The following is a 21,364-nucleotide window of genomic DNA, read 5'->3' as shown; positions in this document are numbered from 1 at the left end:
GACAAATCAGGTTTCTCCTCTCGCCGATGCAGGAGAAGAAGCCGGCAGCCTTCCTCCTTGGAAGGGTTGTGGAAAAGAGAGAGAGGAGGAGGAGAAGTGGCCTTATATTGGCCCGGCGACCTCACAGGTCATGGGGCCAGAGTGACCAATTGGAGTTAACCCCGTGGCTTATCTCAACTCTGGGTTAACAAAAGGACCTGCGGCATCCTGGGGGATTGAGTTCCTTGCCTTTTTAGTAGTTCTCCGGAACAAAGAGAACATGTGGTTGTTTTGCCTTGTAATCATTGATACATTGATACAGGCCGAACTTGAGGGTAAACTGAGGCTCAAGGTTAATCTGACCGGCTACTGTTTTTTTATGGCAGTACTATGAGAGCCATGTGGCCCACTCATTGAGCGTATACGACTTGTAAGACGACCCTGATGCGTTATACTATATTAGCTCTTACCCTCAACACTCAATTAATTGACCAAGAATTAGAATCCAATTGAAAATAATGACACAAACATGCTCTATGATAGGCAGTGTGTGATGGATGTGATATAGATGCACGGAATGAATATGAACAGGTGAATGGCAATTGGCATTTTGAATATTCATCAAGACTAAGAAAGTGCTAAATAAAACCGATCATTATTATTGGATTAATGAAAGGTTGGGTTTCTCAAATGGTTTTCAGTCTTAAGTAAAAAGCTCCCTCTAGCTGCATAGGTGAGATACTTTTCACTTCTCTATGACAAACACTGCTGCAAAAAGAGCAAAAACCTCTAAGTGCATTTTGTCCAGTTATTCCTAGCTTTGATAATAGTTTAGTCCTTCATTTCGCAAAATTGCTGGATTTGCGGTGACACATAGGTGTTTCTTTTTGCTCTACAGAAAGACAAGCAAATAGTTGAATCAATATAGTTAACTTTTTATTTTGTCGAAGAAAGAGTGATACAAAAGGGCATACTGGAGGCTATTAATAATTGACAAGTACAAACCTGTATTTTATCTAAACCCAGAATGTATCAACAATGTTTCCCTTAAAAGCACTTTGACTATATCAGGGTTGGAGTCAATTCACTTTCATTTTGACATTTCTGTGTCGAACCAATGGACATACACTTTAAAAAATGAACACCCTTTATAGGTGTTGAAAATGTTATACAGTCTGGATCAAATGTTGTATTTCATGATGAATTCCTTAAAACTCTGACACATTGTTACCTCAAATCCAGCTGGCCTTTTGGTCATTTGGACTGAACGTGATTTGATTTCAACCCAGGTGCAATGTTGACTTGATTTTATTTCCCCAAACGCAAACACACACAAAAAAATTCAACACCGAAACACTGCATTTTTTTTTACAAGATCGCACAGAAAATAAACCCTGATTCAACAGTTAATGAATAATTGAAATTTAACCCTAACAAGGCACTGCATTTGTCCTGCAGAGAAGCAGAACATGGCACGACTTCCACACAGGACGAACTAAACTGCTCACTTTTGGTGAACAATGTCGAACAGCTCAGCCGCTAATGGAGGCCAGACAGAAAAAATTGAAATTATTTGCTGGATTTTAAAAAGGTGCTATATGTAAGTGTTATTTGCCTCCAGACTGTTGGCGGACCCGGCTGGGGCTAGCCTGTTAGCATGATCAATTTCAATAACAGAATGGAAATAAAAGCAAAACAAGATTCTGGACTGATGCTGTTTTCCAACACAATGGAAAGGGATGTGGTTTGAAGATGAACTTGCAGCGATGTCAGCAGATTGGTAAAAAAAAACGGCTACTAATGCTAATGTTAGCCATGAAGCGATGGCAAAAACTTTCATATAGCACCTTTACCTTTCCGCAGATCTGAAGATTAAAACGAAAGAAATTAAAAAAGGTTGACTGGTTACAAGTTTTTCACACATTCACACGACAGTCTGAGGCACACACAGGCTACATGATAATCCCTGTACAACCTTAGAATAGCTACGTAGCCCGAACCTGCAATATTTATGATTTGAACTGGTCTGACTGAGAAGGCCGTAAATGAAGAGGACATTGATTTTCTTGGCTTCATCATCCAAATCAAAGGTTGCAAATGAACATCAGGTAAGAGTCATTTTCTTTCCCCACAAGCAGGAAAAATAAATGCGCGACAAAACATTACAAAAAAAATACTTCTTCTCACCACTATGGACACATTTACAAGGGCACAACTTGTTTGGATTTAACAAGTTTAAGTGTGGGGATTGATTCCCTTCCTGCCAGAAAATGTATGGAAAACTTTTTGTACCATTTTTTTCTATTAATTCTTTTTTTTTTTTTTAAATAAATATAAAATTAAACAAAACAATTAGTTTTTCCCACTCACAAACCAGCACACATCAAATCCCTTTACATAAGGAACGCAAAAAACAAAAACATGTTAGCTTACATAACTTAGAACAAAAGACGTTTGATGCTGACATTTCTAACAATAACACACAACATGTAGGGGGGCAGTTTTCAATCTGACAGTGATGTGAAAACATCGGTTATTGCGGCTAAAATTGTAATGTGGTTCTAACAGAAACACAACCAGGGTGTGTTGTGGCTTGTGGAGATGACACCTGATTCCATTGAAGCAGGAAAACAAGGAGGAATTGATTGTTTTGGGGCCAAGACAAGATGTGCATCCCTTTACTTGGTATATGGGATGCTGACTTAAGGCATGAATATTAACTTCCTGAACTGATCACCCGCGTCATACATTCTCTAAATCTGTGAAAATCTATTGTCAACCTACGCATCACCCATGAAACAGCTAAAATCATCACTCTCATGTTGCATGACAAACATTTGATTTAAGACTTTGCTCTGCTCTGAACACCTGAGACTATGGCTAAACGCCTAGCTAACTAATAGAGAACAATATATTCAGTATTAGCTTTTACCCGCTAGCATAACTGCAGCAGTCTATCATCACCTGGTTTCCTACACATGAATATTAATTTCTTATTTATCCTACAGGACCTTATTATTTGTCAGACATTGTTGTTTTGATTCTCTAAAATGGCTTTCCATTGAGGCAACGTGAAAGGTTTCTTATGAAGTAAAATTACCACTGTTGAAAATGTAAGAGTGGGAGGTCCAGTTCTCGAAAAGCATCTTAGCTCTATGTGAGCGTTTGTCTCACTGTAAATGAGTTCAAATCCACCGAGGACTGTGGAAATCTTGGGCCTTGGATCTAATTGTCAGTTACAGAGACATTAGTGGATCCAGTTTTTCAGGATTGCACTGTTTTACACCCAAAATATTTTGTTTGTATATTAAAAACAGACTAAAGCTGTGGGATGCAAACCTTTCCTTATGAAAACACACCAGGCGCAGCCGTGTAAGAAACCAGCCTTATGAGTGGCAGTTAATTCGTGTTAAGGAAACCAGCCGTTTGAATCAATACTCAATCACACTCAAACACCTGCACAATCCACTTTGACAAAACACTATCAATAACAACAAAAACCTCACTTGGTACAAAGTATCAAAAAAACATTCATAAATAATTTAAATAGCTATTCTAAAGCTGAAGTCTTGGTCTAAAATGTTTAAATGGCCAAAGAGAACTGCTAATAATGTGCTGCATAATTTGGGGGACTTCAAGATTGTAAAATTTTCAGGATTCACAGGCAATGGCTGTGCAAATTATTTTCGGTCCCCCCACATTAAATCATTAACATTCAATTTATACAAATATTTATCAGTAAAATGTTGGTGTCCATCCTTCCTTTAGAAGCCGCCGGGGACAGAGGATAATCTCCTAAATTTAGAATTATTTTGCCACGTTTCTCCTCCTCCTTTTTCATCTAACTGTCCCCCAAAACCTGTGACAGGTCCCCGAAGTCACAGTCAAAGAGTTCACTGATGCCTTCGTGGTCCTCCAGTCCAAAATGGTAATCATGACTGTGAGGGGGGGACAGGTTTATGAAACCGTCCAATGGGAGAGGGAGGCCTTCTCCGTTCAGGAAGTCCGAGGAAGAGAGGGGTGAGAGGTCGAAGTCGGGCATGTCTCCGAGGCTGGGGAACGGATCACCACCCAGCAGCGATTCTGTAAAATATGCACACATGTCTGTATACATATATTTATATTGTGCCTTACAAAGAGACAACTATACCACTGACTCCACAGCTGGGACTGGTCGTGTGCAGTGCCAAAGTTAATATTTCATCAAACCAAAATGATATAAGATAATAAATTGGCCAATGATCTTTTAAGGTTTAATCAACTTTTCATTCAGTCCAAACCAATCATTAAGTTAGTTATTTATTTCAGTAAATTAAGTTCATAGTCTTCATAGGGCAAAAGAGGAAATGTTTTCAACTAAGTTTGTTAGTTAGCAGAACTGTGCACACACTGCAGGTGGGGCATGACCTACCCTTCCACAAAATGTCATGGGAATCTGTGGAGTAGTGGTGCATGCCCCGAGGATTTTTGAGTGATCGGAATTTTCTTTTCACTTCCTTTAAAAGCTCTGTGATCGCCCTTCTGGTTTTGTGTTTGAAAAAGTACACATCGCACATGAGAGATTATTTTCATTAAGGCCTTTTTCACAGCAGACATTTTGACATGTCATGCCAGTGAGAGCAGAGATGTTACTGCATTCAAGTCAGGTGTGTCACCTTCATTGCTTCAACACTTACACAATGACAAAACAAAAACCTTCTTAGGAATATTAGTAATACCCATATTGCCACACTACTCTCATTGCATTTTGGCCTGTTACATTAAGGACACAGATGATTTACTGCTGCTCATCCTCAGTGGCGCTAGTGACACGGTCCATCAAAACATCCACCTGAATAGATTTAATCATTGTGTTGGTATATCACGAGCTGACCTTAAATCGTTGAAGTCACATAGAGAATGTTGTGTTTCTATTGGTAATCATAATTCATCGTCAGCTCCCCTGACGTGTGAGGTAACAAAGGGTTCTATTTTTGTTTTCACATGCTTCCATGCATCAGGCCTCTGCACCACCCCTCACCTGAATCCCGCAGATAATTGGTTACTGCTATGGACGTGTCGGAGCAGAGAATCCCCCACTTCCTTGTGCATGTCACGGGAAAATGTAAATACTCACCCGTGTCTCCACCTAACACCAGAGATGAGGGGTCCTGCTGGGAGGCTGCTGTCACTGTGGAAGACGTTGACGCCGGGGACGATAAACCCACCTCCAGAGAGTTTGTGGATAGGGGTTGGTCTGTGGGTTGTGTGTGAGGCGGGACCAGGGAGGGGTCAGCGTTGGGTTTTGTGGGACTACTTCCTGTCACGGGGCTACACACGCCAGAGCTGTCGTCTGGACAGAGGAAGACGTCGATAGGGCCGTGCGTGCTCTTCAGTGACACCTGGTAACCCTGAGTGACGTTGACAAACACACACACACTGCAAAGTCAAAACCTCATAACCTTGAAACAAATACACTTGAATAAATAGGAGTGTGATTAAACCCATTTAGACCTGATGCTCTATAAGAGTGTATACACCTTTATGATAGAGAGCGATGTTTGAGTTCTTCTCTGTTTGGAGCCAGATGAGGTGTGTTTGGATTTTATATGGTATCATCATTTGAAAGAAATGTGACTGATAAAATGCATCGAGATTCACTGCAATACTTTAAGAAAGTTGAGATGCATCATGGGAAATGTATTTTTTTTAGCACTTTTAGTATGCACAAAAGTTTTCAAATCTCACCTTGTGGGAAAGGTGAGATGCATTATGGGAAATGTAAAAAAAAAATTAGCGCTTTTAGTATGCTCAAAAGTTTTCACAGTAGCGTTAAAGACATAATTTGGCAAATTTATCAAGGGGAGCAGTATTTCAGAAGAGTACAGCAGAACACTGAAAATGAAGATAACAATGAATGAGATTGAGACCCAGATGATGTTCCTGCAGATCCACTGACTAGGACTCAGTCGGAACGAGACATTGAAAGGAGAGGGGGATCTCGCTGAATGTGCTGGGTTTGTTGGTTTATTAAAATGCGATTTACAAAGCTTAGGGAGATTGCAATGACTTTCTATTAAAGCCAAATGTTTACAGTATCAAATTTGTAAACATTGGCAGTACTGTCTGCTGTTCATAAAACCCTCAGGTTTTAGGTGTGGTTTTCAAACAGCACTTAGGTTTTTTGGGTGTGTTTCTATTCAGCATTAAAGAGGATGTTCACACTGCAAGCCCTGGCTAGATTCTCGCCATAGGTCTCAATGGGTTCAACTTTAATTAGACCCGTACCTCGCTGGGTTCTGAAACTTGCATCTGGGTCTCAGGTGGAGCTCTGATCACCATCACCAGATGGTCTGGGGAATCAAATGACTTCCTCAAGTCCTGGCAGCGCACATAGCCCAACGTGATGAGCACAACAGTTAAGGACAACACAGCTGTAAGGGAATGAGAAAACTAAAATGTTGTCCATAGCTAAATATATGGAAAAAAAAGGACAGACACAACAGAACACAACAATGGCAGCCCGGCCTCCTGCCGTGGTTTGGACTAGAGACCTTTGGGTAAAAAAAATGTATGAGACTGGGACATTCGATCAGGCTTCACTGGTGCTACTGAAATCACGATCCAATCATCCCATCATGGGTCATCGAGATCAAAAGGATATTTCTTGTTCTGTGGGTCCTCTGTGAGCAGCCGCAGCTGCAGGTTGCATTTGGAAATAAGCTGGTCCAGCTGCTCCTCGGCCTCAGTGAGGTCACACACCTCCTGCTGTAACTCCTTATGTCGGGAAACCAATGTTGCGTCGATTCGGTTGCCACTGCAGGTGAAGAGGGCAGAGAACAATCTAAACACAAACACCAGCTGCAGTATTTCATCGTAGTAATACAGGACTTTGGTGTGAACATAGTAATCTCTTCTTCAGCTGCCTCACCGCAGCATTATTTTAAATAACCGGCTTGTTTTACACTCACAGCCATTGGATGTTGTTCTTGGACTTCTTGGAGATGAGCTGGATTCCCTCCAGGACGTTGGTTATGTCGTAGATGCGTCTCTTCTGGACATCCAGGACCTGAGAGGCCCAGTTCAGATCCACCACGCCATCAGCTGACTCGGACAACAGGCTCAGAAAGCGCTTGGTGGTCAAATTCAAAGAAGTGTCATACCGCGACTTCTCCGTTGTGGTTCGAGGAACTGGAAATTTATGGGATTTCCAAATCAGGATTATTTTGTTCAAGATATTTTTTAAACAACTGGACCCGGGTCTGTCTGAGTGAAGCATGACAAGCCTTTTCACAGAGGACAGCTACATATGCTATGTAACCTGCGCTAATCTGATTAATTTATATATATTCCAGAAACTACATTGCACCATTGGTGAACTGACCCGAGGTCTTTGTTTATCTCCGTTAATTATTTTGATACTGCGCACTTTTTAAAGCTGCAGCAATTAGTCATTCAAAAGAAAATACATTGCCAATTCCTTTAATAATATGATCATTGTTTTTTATAGATTTTTTATATTTAGCTGTTTTCACAGCTGTGTGAGTGTGTTACAGTGGGGATACATGGTCCGAGGCTCTTGGGACTAGGTTGGTAGAGTACAAGAAACTTTGAAATTATATTCATTCATGGTGGGTGGACAAATTACATTACATTTAATTTAGCTGAGGCTTTCATCCAAAGCAACGTACAATAAGTGCATACAACCATGAGAGTACAAACCCAGAACAACAAGAATCAAGAAAGTTACTCAATGTTTTAACGATGCACGTGGCTGTAATTGGGGAAACATCCAATTCGTGCCAGGTGCAGACACACAAAAAAAACAGGACTTTTTCTTGGGTTTGGTCAGGTTAAGGTTGTGACCCAAGACACACTCTGGTGTGTGTGTGTGTGTGTGTGTGTGTGCGTGTGTGTATGGGGGGGGTGGGGGGGGTGTACCTCTGGGAGGGGCAGGTGTTGAGGGTGGTGCTTTGCCAATGGACACTCGAGTGGTGCTGACATACTGATGGTCACTATCCAGGTCCAACTTCCTCTTTACCTAAACAGATCCAAATGCACAGACTTCAAAACACCTTACTTACCATAACTATAAACTACACGTTAGTATAATGATGAACCAAGAGCAAAACAAAATGTCTATAAGCAACAGGTGATTAGGTCTGCTTAGTGTTAAAATTTGTAAGCATTCTGCTATGTATGTGTAATATATATATATATATACACACATAAACCTCATTTCGCCACTTCCCCTCTCACTCTCTCACTTCCTCCCAAATATGCCCCCCCCCCCCCCAATCTCCTCACCGGAGGTCTCCCCAGAGCCGGCCGCCTCTTGTCCTGGACCCCAACATCAGCTGGGCCCTGGGGTGTGGCGAACAGCAGGATCTCTCCTGTACTGGTGGGGGCGATGGCCGGGTGGAGCCCCTCGGTGCCGGGGGTGGTGATGATCACTATCTGGTGGTCCTCGACCAGTTCAATGCTGCCAGAGTTCAGCAGGGTCTCGAAGTCGGCCAACAGGTCCTCGGACGTGTGGCCCGTGATCAGAGTCTCTGACATGGCGTCACTGAGTGGCCCCCTGCGCAGGACTCAAACTATGATGCGGTGGTTAGACAGAGGATCCACGTCGCTTTGCATTTGCTGCGCTCTGTGAATTGAGGGAAGGGTGGTGGAAGCTGCTGGAGGTGTTCATGCAGGTGATCACAGGAAGCTCCAACATCTCTCAACAAGGCGTCTTCCTCTCTGTGGGCCCCAGCTACCGTTCATACAAAACATCCTATAAACATATTATAACCCATCACATAACTTCAACAAAGTTATCCCTCTTACAGGAAACGTCCTCAATCAGATATTTGGTGTAACAGCAAAGACAGGATGTCCTGCCAAACAGGAAATTAGGCAAATAAAATACAGTTGCTAAATGTACAGTAAGCCTGCGCCTCGAGGCTCCGCGGCTCGTGTGATTACCAGGCTAAAGAGATGCTCTTTGGTCGTGGGGGTAATAAACGCTGGAGGTTAGCAGCTAGCGTGCTAATCTTTTGTTTTCATCTGTCAGTACAGTAGAGCCGCGAGGCCTCGGCCCCCCTGTGCCCTCCGCACAGCCACCACAGCCCGGCTAACGAGCTAGCTCCTGTTCAACAACACACCGGCACAAGTTCACCCACAGCCCGCAGCCGCCTCCGGGTCACACATGTACGGCTCCCGGCTGGGTCCTGGGCGCTGACGCCGCACAAGGGGCTTATTTGACAGGCTTGTCAAACTTTGTCGCAGCTTTCCAGAAGTGAGCTATCGACGTTAGATAGCTACTGTACACAAGCCGTCGCCATGTCTCACAGGTCCAGTTGAGAGCACACTTGTGAAACCGCCAGTCAGCTCAGCAGAGAGCCAACAGCTCGGTTTACTCGGGTGTTGTGTGGCAGGTTAGTATGTTAGCTAAGTTATTAGCCGCAATTCGTCTACCACCTCGTTTTGTCTGGGGCACGCAGGAAGCAGTCCGCCAAAACTGGAGCAAACAGGAGATAAAGCGGCGGAAAACACGCGCATCCTCTCTGGGAGCAGCCGCCGGTGCTTCGGTTGTTCGCACCGGGTGTGGTCTGCGTCTGACAAGCGCCGACCCGAGCCCGTTTTCGGCTGTTATTGTTGATATTGTCCCAGCTGATCTACCCCTAAACAAGGCTCGGGCAGTTTTCGCGCGAAATCTTTTTTACCGCGAAATGGACACGTGTGCCTATCCGAGGGCTACCATTGGGCAGAAAGCAGCAGCTTCCGCCGGGCTACAGAGACGCTCTGTGATTGGTGCAAAGGCCTGTCATTTTACGTCACCGAGCGCAGAGTTATCGATTCAAAGATGCGTTCAAGTTACACGGTTAAATTGGAATTACTACCATCATTTTCATTCTGTTAATTTACATTAGATTATGTTAAATTATAAATACACATCTTGATACTACTTCACATCTTACAGTGTTCTTTTTTGAGTTTTAAATGTTAGTTTTTTTTATGAGGAACGGTAACTTTAGTTATTCTATGTCGAGGCGTCAGACAAACCCAGTGTTTATTCAGCTGGTTCATATTTCCACACCCTCCGCATTGTACTGTGCATTTCGAGCGATGAAGTGACTTCTTCGTGGCTTTATTCGTGTCCATCGTTGTTTCCTCTCCGCTTGATATATTTACGTTCTATAGGCGGTGCCTGTGAACCGGCAGCCACTGCTAATGGAGCGCCTATCGCGCAGCAGGAGAGCGACAAGATGGCGCAGGCAATATTTGAAGTGCTTGAAGGTGGGAATATTTTCTTATTAACCGCGTCACCGCAGCGAGAATCAAACCTGAATGTATTTTTGAATCAACGCCAATGTACCGCGTCAATGTTGATGCACAGGACACTCACCACAAACCGCGTAAATCCGTTAATATGAGTGACAACAATCAAAACATCCCATGAAGGCAGGGTGTCTGTACTGTAAACAAACCAACAGATTGATTCTTGATAATGGGGTAGAGCTTATGGACAGACTGCGATGATCGTGTGTCGCAGTCAGGCAGTGAAATGATGTGAGCTTCCTCCTGCTGCTCACACTCCATGTTTCTCTGCATCAGGTAACACACACTATATATGTACAATACACATATAGTGTGTGGATCTACAGCGACATCATTCTTATTCTTTCACTAATAAATCAAGCTGATTTGAAATGGCACCTTTTATAGACCAGGTATTAAATAAAAGAAACAGACAAAGCATTTTCTCACACATAGAAGAAAAAAGAAAAATCTGGGAAACTAGGCAAACGCCATTAAATTAGTTTTGAACCTCTTCTTGGATGAGACTGCAGATGCTATTTCAACCGCAAGTGGAAACCATAATGTCAGAGTCATGGTTTAAAATGCTAGATCACTCTTGCATAGTTAGTGGTTGAACTACTAAGCCCTGCTCAGCAGACACAGGTGACCTCTCATGTGGTACAAGAGAACTATAGAGTAGCAGTGACTGCATGACCTTATACAGAACCTATAATCTTTAATTAAATCAAACAAGGTCATTTTCTTGTCCGTCAACAACATACAGTGTCTCCATCATCTTCAGGGTCTGACACTAATCTCCCCTAACAGTTCATTGACTCAGACCCTTACATGGTACATGGTCTGTCTTTATATTTACATTTACTGTGCTTCACAGTACAATGTTAGCTATTCAGCAATTCTGACACACATTCATTCAAAGGGCATCTATATCACTCACAGCTATGTCTCCTGATCCACAGCCGCCCCTTAAGAGACTTATACTCTCAGACCTGTGTGTGTTTGTTTCTCTGTTCCTCCGCCATCATCTTCTTTTTCCTTGTCCTCTTCAGGGATGGACAACCAGACTGTGTTAGCGGTCCAGTCTCTGCTGGACGGCCAAGGTGGAGTTCCCGACCCAAACAACCAGAACGTCTCAGGGACGTCCACCATCCAGTCTATGGGTATGTGCAACGAATACAATATATGTGACAACAGACGTTCAAATATTAGTTTGATCAAATTTCTCCTAGATCTCTTTTTAGCGTCACAATGTCTCAATAAGTGTAACTCCAGCAGCTTATTACACCATAAAACTCCTTTTGTTCCTCAAATTAAACATCCTGAGACATTTCTATGTCAGATGTGATATGCAGACCCTCCAGGGAGTTCTGGGTTTATCCCCGGGTCTCTTCACCGTTGGTAAACCTCCAAAGGAAGGCCCCCTGGAGGCCTCTTGACTAGATGCCCCAACCCCCTCATCTGTATTCCCTTTCGACATGGAGGAGCAGCGGTTGTACCCCGAGCTCTTTCTGGATGTCTGAACTCCTCACCCTATCTCTAAGGCTGAGCCCAGACACCGAGAGAGAAAACTTAATTTCTCACTTGTATTTGCAGCCTTGTTCTCTTGGTCACTCCCCAGAGCTCATGACCATAGGTTGATACAGTCATATTATCAAAATTGACATTCTTTATGTAAATACTGGAGGTTATGTATGTAAATACTGGAGGTTATGACTGCGTGGTATTGCTGTAGATATGTCGCTCCATCTCTCCATCGTTTTTCCTGTTGTGCTGGTCTCAATCTCTCTGCGTTTGTCCTTCATGCAGACGACGAGGACGTGTTCCTGTGCGGGAAGTGTAAGAAACAGTTCAACTCCCTGACAGCCTTCATGACACACAAGAGGGAGCAGTGTCAGTCTAGCGCCCCCTCCCTGTCCACAGTGTCCATGGCCTCCACCAATGCCTACACAGCCGTCCCCTTAATCAGCTCCGGACCACAGACCCCTCCCAACAGACAGGTGAGGGTAGACATGTTTCATTAGATGAATCAGTTACTGAGGGCAAAAGATAAATAACTGGTAGAGGAAACAAATAATGAAACAATGTCGATAGGGACATAAAATATCAGAACAAGAATTGTTAAAGAGTTAAAAACTAAGTCGTAGCTGCAGCTGGTTAAAGAAACTGTGCTCTGAAATAAATATTGTAGATATACTGGATTGTATAGTTTTTATCAAAATATTGAACTTGTATTCAATGTTTGTGTGTTACTGTTCTTTCACACACCAGATTTCTTACATCACAGTCCCTCCCTCCCCTCTAACACACACCCTGGTCCAAGGCAACGTTTTGGTCAGTGATGACGTTCTCATGTCAGCCATCTCAGCCTTCACCTCCATCGACCAGCCCATGGCCGCCATGCAGTCACCTATACAGGTAAACAGCAGGGGGCGACATTACACATGGTTTAAACCCTATAACGCAGCAGCCACATGTCCACTCACAACAAACCACACTCGCTCCTCACAGCTCATTGTGCAAACGTCGCTCTGCTCTAAACTCAGTGTTCACTATGAACAGAAAGTCCGTACAAATACAAACATTTGTCACTGTTCATTTGTAACTGCATGACTAATGATTCGTTACACTGTGCTTAAATTGTCTGTTTGGGCTTTCAAAATGTCTCACTTAAATTTTTTTTTTCATTTAATTATTCTATTAAAATACTGACATTTATGGATATGCCTTTGTTTTGAAAGAGATTATTATTTAGTCATTTTTTAAGTTTATATGTTTTTATATTTGAGTTCAAGAGAAGTATCTTTCAGAAAAAAATATTTGAACAAAAGTAAAGTAATCTGTGAAATTTCTTCAATAACCAAGCACTCATACTAAAAACACGATTTGTGTCATATCACAATGTGTCATATAATCACAATATTACTTTAACATGCATTTTTCAGCCCTACTTTCTCTTTCACTGAAAATGTCTGTTTTCAATCAGAAATATACAATAAATCTGAAATAATTTACTGATGCTGATCTCTTTTTAAATCTGTTTATTAAACAGAGTAACCTGAGCATGCATGCAGCTGGGGTATCTTACCTTCAGCACCATCACCACCACCATCATCATCATCACCAGCAGCAGCAACAGCCTCAGTCCTCCCACCCGCTTCCCCCTGGCCAAACACCGGCCCACCCGCTACCGGCCGGCCAGCCCACCCAGCAGCCGCTCTCTTCTCAAGTCGCAGTGAGCCACAGCAACTCAGTGGTCCAGGTGTACAGCACACTGCCTCACATGGCCGGAGTTGGTGGTGCAGAGATCCACACCCTGGGTCTGCAGCCTTTCCATCCTGTGCAAGTGAGTAAAGTCTGCGGTTTGCTGTGCATCCCTGAACACTTCTTGTTATGCACAAGAAAAAAAAGTAAAAAGTTCTGCAGGAATTCAATTTAAAACGATTACAAAGAGTGTGTTTGTGTGTGTGTTTGTCCATCCCCCAGGTGCCCAGTCAGTGTGTAGAGAGTCAGTCATTCACCACCCCTCCCGTCTACAGCCCCGGGAAACAGTGCACCAAAACCAAGACGTGCAGCATCACCAGCAACCTGACGGAGCTGGGTGACTTTGAAAAGGTTATCATTCCCAAACGGCCCAGGTGCAGCAAGAAGAGTCCCGACCGAGAAACAGGTCTGTGAGGGAATAAAATGCTGATAATGGTTCTGTTGCCTAAACTTACATTTGACAGAAAGACAAAAGCATCACTATAGAAAAAAACCCTGCTCAATAAATGACAACTTAATTTTCATAATGTTTAGACTTTATTCTTGAAATCTTAGTATCTTATTTTCTTCAATCTGCCCAAAATACTAAAATTAAAAAAAAATCCAAATTAGAGACCTAACACATCTCAATAAAATCTACTGCTGCTAGTGTCACAGCTTCCACCAAAAGAATAATGAATTATTTTGTCTGTTCTGACTTCTGTCAAAACTATGCAAGTTGATAAATACTGATCAGTTTTAAACTTCAAGTTATTAATCATTGATACAGCATATCAAGGCCATGGTTTTTAAAAGGATCACATGATACATATTCACTCAATGAATGTCCCTCCATAGTAGACCAGCTGAAGGGAAAGGGTCCGAAGTTGAAGTGTAACTTCTGTGACAAAATCTTCTCGAAAAACTTTGACCTTCAGCAGCACATCAGAAGGTGAGTTACTGGCCAACAGGGGGTGCACTGTACCCATCTAAGAACAGACGTCCCTGTTCTAGTAACGACTTAGGAACTTATTATCATTTTCCTTTTACAGCCACACCGGAGAGAAACCCTTCCAGTGCATCGTCTGCGGCCGAGCCTTCGCCCAAAAGTCGAACGTGAAGAAACACATGCAGACACACAAGGTTGGCACAGCCCTGACCGTTTCTTTAACCTAACCCACTAATTCTGAACACCCGAAAGAATACCTGCAGTGTAGTGTGGGAGTTAGACACTCATTTCAAATGTAACAAACTGTCACTGACACAGCTGTTGACCTGGTGGAATATGCAGCGGTATCTGGTTTAGAAAACCCTTATTATTGGCCATGAAGAGATTCCTCTGTAACAGAAGCTGTCCTCACCCTGCAGGTGTGGCCTATGGGCGTGGCCAGCACGGTGTCCAGGTTACCCGTCACAGTGAAGGTGGTTCCGGTGTCGTCCAGTGAGGAGGAGAGGGGCGGGGAGCAGCAGCGAGGGGAGCAGGAGGAGGAGGGGCCTCAGCAACAGACCCCGTGCCAGACTCAAGCAGAGGAAGAGGCGGCACAAACAGGTAAAGTTGGTAAAATCCTACACTGTGTAACATTATATTGATGAGGTCATCACTAAAGGCTGTGGAGCCTCTCAGCAGGCTCACACAGGTCAGATTAGATGATGATGATGAGTGAGGATGAACCTGATACACACAGTTCCTGAAGCAGCTACAGCTGATTGTGTCAGATCTGTGGCTCCAGCCCTCAATGTAAATACGATGATTGATCACAGAGGCTCCAGTGGATCTGGAGGAGAGTGTGCCTGAGGCCGACCCGGAGGCCTGCCGGGGGGAGGCGGCACGGAACGGGCACACTCAGGCTCAGATGCAGACCCAGTGCGACCAGATCCAACAGTGCCAAGCTCAGACCAAACAGATCGTGGTGATCGACAGCTCCTACCAGTGCCAGTTCTGCGCCAGCAAATTCAAGACCTACTTCCAGCTCAAGTCCCACATGACCCTGCACAAGGGGGAGCAGGTGAGTGTCCGTGGGGTGTTTGTGGCGAGTGGTCAGAGGGTAAATAGGTTGCCTCTGTTTCTGACAGTCATGTATTGCATGGCTACACCTGTACCGCTATAATCTGTCCACACAAGCATTCCTGGCTCCGAATCAGTTTTAAACCCTGTCCATACTAAGACGCCTGAAAACACCGATCACGTGACCACTTACACTGGGCGTGCTAAACTGCAGCCTGTTAACTACAGGAAGCTAGTGACTTCAGATGATCTCTGTCTCAACATCCACATGATGATACTCTTAAATTCATTCATGTTACTGTCAGGGAAATGTCCAGTTCAGTCGTTTCATGTATCTGCAGGTCTCCTTTCAGTCGTATAGAAAGCAGTGGCATTCTGAACTGGTGGGCAGTAAAGTCTTGGTTACTGGTGAAAACATCCAGGAAAAACTGGTTCAGTGAATTGTACTTTGTGTTTGCTTTCCTGCAGGTTTACAAGTGCGTGTTAAAGTCCTGCTCGCAGACTTTCCAGAAGCTGGATCATTTCTTGGAGCACATCAGGACGCACCAGGAGCAGCTGACCTACCGCTGCCACCTCTGCAGCAAAGTGTTCCCCTCGCTGTTTGAACTGGGTGTCCACCAGTACTCCCACTGCTTCTGCCCCCAGCAGAACACACACAAAGAACCCACCATCTTCAGGTCAGCTCAACCACTCATCCATAACTAATGATTCCATATCAGTTATGGCGAGAACAGGGAATTCTCACGTTTTACCCCTTGGGAAGTAACATTTACTCAAAGCTACCACGCCCAGCTGTCTTATCCGTTATCAAAAAAATTCTCTGTTCTGTTTGTATGTGAATGTGGTCGGTTGCTACTATATATCATTATTAATCTCAACTAAACCCACCACGCTTCCCTTTGTTTTTGTCTTTCACCTCAGGTGTGTGAAGTGTCAAAGCCGATATTCTACCCAGGAGGCACTGGAACAACATCTAATGACCGCCTCACACAACTTCCCCTGCCCGCACTGTCAGAAGGTACAACACACACCGACGTGAACAAACACAAACGATACAAATCCCAGTGTGTGATCTGATGTGCTCTCTCTGTGGCCGTCAGGTGTTTCCGTGTGAAAGGTACTTCCGACGCCACCTGCCCACTCATGGCGCTGGCGGGAGGTTCAAGTGTCAGATCTGTAAAAAGGCCTTCAAGACGGAGCACTACCTCAAACTCCACACTCGTATTCACTCAGGTCGGGAATAAGCATCACATTATTTTGTGGGAGCACAGTTGTGCATTTTCTTAGATACTGAGCTCAACTAAGGGCAGATTTGTTACTATAGTTATTGTTAAATTGCAGTAGATTGTGTTGGCAGGTAACACTAGTGCTAGTGTGTGTAAACAGTGAGGCCACATGAAATCAGTGGTAGAGGAAGTAAGCAAACATTTTACCTTAAATTAATAAATGGACACTCTACTTGAATAAAAGGAAGTAGTTATTTTATATGAACTTAAAGTGAAAGTGTAGCTTACCCGCTATTGCAAAGCTCTAGTACATCATTGTCCATGATTCTCGGCTCCTTCCGAATCCATATTACAGTAGTTAATGTTAACTTCTCACTCTGATTGGATCAGGGGACCAGTTCCCCTCTCATGATTGATTACTTTTAAATGACAAAAACAAAGTCAGACCATGTAAAGCAATGCTTTGTAAAAAACGTAGTAGAGTCAAAGTGAAAGTACATGAAAAATATACTAACCTATAGTTATTCTAATAGTAAGTTTATGAATTTCACAGTTTGTCATCATTTGCACGTCAAATGATCAAATGATCTGCGTTTGTATAAATCATTCATCACAGCAGATCTCCTCCATTTCCCAGGTGAGAAGCCGTACAAGTGCTCCCTCTGTGAGGCCACGTTCAACAGGAAGGACAAAGTGAAGCGACACATGCTCATCCACGAACCTTTCAAGAAATACAAATGTCCCTTCAGGTGAAGACACGGAAACAGTCGCTCTTGTTTAACTCATCCTCTCTCCGCCTTTTTTTTACCTTTTCTTACAGCCGTCTGTTCTGCCTTTTCCTCCTCACATGTTCTGCTCTGTCCCAGTTTCGTTTTAGTCTTATTTAGTCCTTACTGACCGACTTAGTTTAATAGCAGGCTTTTCCATTATATGTCGTACTAACGTTTGTATTCTCTCACCAGAACACATGTTGGCTGCAACAAAGAATTCAACAGACCAGACAAACTCAAAGCTCATATTCTGTCACACTCTGGTGAGTGATTAAAGCTGCTAATGATTTACACTTAAACAAAGCATACATCCATACTACTACTACTACTACTACTGCTATTACTACTACATTCCAAAATGATCTATCTACACTAGCATTTTTGGCTCCCTATATATGTGTCCTTACTAAAAAGCCTATAAATCCACATCACATGACCACTGAGCATCCCAGTGTAAACAGGAAATATTTGGTTATTTGCAGAAAGAGCTAAGCTAAAAACAAGGAGTAGCAAAATGCATACACAACCTACATTACATGAGTTTAATCAACCTGATAGTGTGAAATAAGAAAAACTAAAAAAACAAAACCAGAATAAATTAATGTAACGCAAGTAAGAAAAACTGTTATCTTTTACAGTGTAGGTTAACCCTCTTTATTCGTATAAACTCCTCTTCTCCAGGTATCAAACCCTACAAGTGTCTCTTCTGTCATAAGGCGTTCAGCCGCCGGGCTCACATGCTTGAGCACCAGCAGTCCCACACAGATAACTACCGCTTCAGATGCTCCACCTGCAACAAGGGATTCACCAGGCACAGCTATTACAGGGACCACAAATGTCCGGCGGCGGGGAATGGGACAGGAGGCGAAGGAGGTGCCGGAGAGGCAGAGGGAGGCGAGCTCGGTGGAGGGTCGATGGAGGAGGAGAAGGACGAGGAAGATGATGGGAGGTGTAGTGGGTTCCTAACAGATGCGGAGAGGACAGATGATGCTGGGGGAGACGACGACGAAGACGATGATGATGACGATGACGACGACGATGACGAAGAAGAGGAAGAGGAATATGGAAGCCTAAAGGACAGCGACGAGCAGATGGAAAGACACGATGAGGAGGAGGAGGAGGAAGAAGAGGATGACGATGAGGAGAGGAGTGACGAGGGTTGTCAGGCTGCCATGTCTCTCACCACCATCGAAGCACAGACAGAAAGAGAAGAGGAGGAGGAAGATGACGGAATGGAACATGGCAGCGATGCACTGGAGCAGATTCAGAGCAGTGGACAGAACGGTTTGCAGCAGCCATGTTTGTAGTTTGAAGCATCGTCTACGAACGTTTCCTGGACCCGGACCATTTAACAGAGTTCTACATTATTTAATATAAAACCTGAGTCTGGGAAAAGATTTGTTTTAAATTAAAACGCTATTTAAATTTTACGCACAAATTTTACTCATTTTATGTTAACATGTGGAATATGTTACCTTGTAAATCTGTATCGCCAAGACAACCAGTGGACCTTGTCTATGTTCTTTTGCACTAAAGTGGTCGTTCTCTACTTTTATGAAGCAAAAATTAAATTATTTCAAGTTCATTAGTGTCTGAAAAAATATTTGTGACATATATTTATTTTAGGTAAAGTTCAACTCTGACTCTTAAATGTTGTGAATGATCAATCGCTCCAAACCCCTGAACAAGGGCTAAATGCAAATATTCATCATGATTAGTAGTTTATTGCATATTATTCTGGATCAGATTACAATTCTAATTTATAAAATCTATTAATGTCTCTGTGCCGATGACGGCCAGTGGCTGGAGGCATTATGTATTTTGCACTGTCTGTCGGTATGTCCCATTCTTGGACTCAAGGATGAACTGATTTGATTTTGGTGGACAAAGGTCACAGTGACCTTATGTGAAGCTGGGACAGAATATAAGTAGACGGAAGCTGAACTGGTTGGTGGAGGTACAACCCCAGTGCAGTATTTGTAATATGAGGCAACACCAAATGTATTTATGATCATTTAAGTGAACGTGTTGAGCATTTGAATGGCTACAGAATATATCAAGACAACTGTAATAGTGTGAATTTAGATAATCACTGAATATTACATCTTTACATCAGCTGAATCCACGCTGAGGAGGAGGAGGAGCTCTTTGTGCTAGATGAAGCTAATAATGGAAAAGAGGATTATTCTCCATGTCTGTCAGAAACTCTCCAGGTCCAGTTACCTGGACCAGCTGCCTCCAGTCCGTCCAGTGATCCACTCTGCTCAGCGCTGGGAAGGTAAAAACAAGAGTCCGAGGCCCCTCTGCTCTTTTATCCTTATAGTGACAGCAACCAATCAGTTCTGGGGAGGGGTCCTTCGCTCAACCATCTCCTGTGGGACTGTCCTCATGCACGCACTGTACACTGAACCTGATTAGCCTCAAACAAAAGAAAATGTGGCACAGAAAACACTTGTCAGATTTAGAAGCTGCTCATCATTCCCACTGCATGTCCCCTAACATATTCTCCACTGTGTTAATACACACATATGATATAATAGGGATAAATAATAATAGGTTGCTGTCAGCCTTAGTTATTTGTGACTGATCACTTCCCCAACCCATTATTGTACAATAACATAATACCAATACAAATCTCAGGGTTCATACACATTTTGACCAATGGATTTCAATGACTTTTCCATGACTTTTCAATAACTTAAACCAAATTTCCATGACCAATCATTTTGTGACATCTCGGTGTATCCATGAAAAATGACAACATTTAGTATTTAAGCTAACAATGAGAATTTCAAAGCATACAGTATACATTAAATTACACAAATGAATGAGCCGATAGTTTGATCGAGGTCTTTGTCTGCTGTAACTAGGGTTGCAAAATTCCGGTAATATTCAAAGTTGGAAACTTTCCATTGGAATTATCGGGAAAATACGTGAATTAACGAGAATAAACTGGACATTTTGTGGGTAATTTATACTAACTGTATTTACCTTGTCATATACAGACATAAATATAAACATTTTCTTTGTCATAGGCTGATTTGAGCCCTGAGGAAACTTTGGGCACTTGACTATATGCTTCTGCATCTGTGTCATTCTTAACATAGGTCTTTGTACAGTATTTGCAAATGTACACAGCCTTTCATTCTACATTGGCTGGGGTGAAATGTCTCCACACATGAGATAGTGCACGTGGCATTGTTCTGTAGAATAAGATGAGAAAAAAGCTTATGCCAGAGATATAAATAGTTGGCCCAACAATTGGAATCGTCTTTAAAAATATTTTACAATTGATGGATAAATGAATAGAAATAGGCTAGATGAACAATCCTCAATCAGCATGTTAATATATTTTCCCCAGTAATATCATCGAAACTTACCTGACTAGTCCTGCACACTACAGCAGGCCTCACCAGCCCTGCTGCAGTGTGCAGGATGCTGGGAATTATCTGTGCATGTACAGTGCAGGGTTGAAATTCAACGTGCAGCGTGTGCTGCATTCCATACATCTTTAAAATTGAGTTTTGAATTATGCTTCTATGCAACCCTAGTTGTAACCCATGGCATGTACTTTTCCATTTGTAGCCAAGCATGGTTAAATCTACACTTCCCTGGCATAGTGCATTAACCCCCCTGCTTCCCCACCGAACTTTTCAATTAGTAAGAGAGAGAATGCCTGCTTATATTTGAAGCGTATTTCTTTTAAAAGCATATGAATTATTTAAAACTCAGCGTAAATGAACCACATGAAAATATGAATATAACACACTCCAAAACTTTTTTCAAGCACTTTTCCATGCCTGGAAATAAACATTTAACAATTCCATGACTTTTCCAGGTTTTTCATTACCATAGGAACC

The 21,364-nt window shown here is 42.9% G+C and overlaps 2 protein-coding genes across 3 annotated transcripts; one reads left to right on the top strand and one right to left on the bottom strand.

Annotated features, from left to right (window-relative positions):
* Positions 1 to 1,271: 1,271 nt before the first annotated feature.
* On the bottom strand, positions 1,272 to 9,626 carry e2f1 (E2F transcription factor 1). Its single transcript, XM_062392955.1, has 7 exons — positions 8,266 to 9,626; positions 7,900 to 7,999; positions 6,930 to 7,149; positions 6,623 to 6,775; positions 6,247 to 6,361; positions 5,096 to 5,369; positions 1,272 to 4,062 (listed from the first exon to the last, which is right to left on the bottom strand). Exons 1-7 carry the CDS (start codon positions 8,515 to 8,517, stop codon positions 3,821 to 3,823), a joined length of 1,356 nt encoding a protein of 451 aa, XP_062248939.1. The 5' UTR covers positions 8,518 to 9,626; the 3' UTR covers positions 1,272 to 3,820.
* A 547-nt stretch (positions 9,627 to 10,173) lies between these two features.
* On the top strand, positions 10,174 to 19,089 carry znf341 (zinc finger protein 341). Of its 2 annotated transcripts, none has more exons than XM_062392954.1 (16): positions 10,174 to 10,239; positions 11,313 to 11,423; positions 12,070 to 12,260; positions 12,532 to 12,678; positions 13,313 to 13,606; positions 13,747 to 13,930; positions 14,365 to 14,455; positions 14,556 to 14,646; positions 14,872 to 15,052; positions 15,265 to 15,509; positions 15,977 to 16,185; positions 16,430 to 16,526; positions 16,609 to 16,741; positions 17,372 to 17,483; positions 17,697 to 17,767; positions 18,186 to 19,089. In XM_062392954.1, exons 1-16 carry the CDS (start codon positions 10,209 to 10,211, stop codon positions 18,809 to 18,811), a joined length of 2,814 nt encoding a protein of 937 aa, XP_062248938.1. In that variant the 5' UTR covers positions 10,174 to 10,208; the 3' UTR covers positions 18,812 to 19,089. The 2 variants fall into 2 exon arrangements, with proteins under 2 accessions (XP_062248938.1, XP_062248937.1); XM_062392953.1 differs by having other exon boundaries at positions 14,362 to 14,455.
* The last annotated feature ends 2,275 nt before the right edge of the window (positions 19,090 to 21,364 follow it).

This window comes from Platichthys flesus, chromosome 7 (genome assembly GCF_949316205.1).
Source record: "Platichthys flesus chromosome 7, fPlaFle2.1, whole genome shotgun sequence".
In the NCBI taxonomy this organism is placed as follows: domain Eukaryota; kingdom Metazoa; phylum Chordata; class Actinopteri; order Pleuronectiformes; family Pleuronectidae; genus Platichthys; species Platichthys flesus.
Note: the sequence above shows the minus strand (reverse complement) of the source record. Positions and strands in the feature narration are given on the sequence as shown.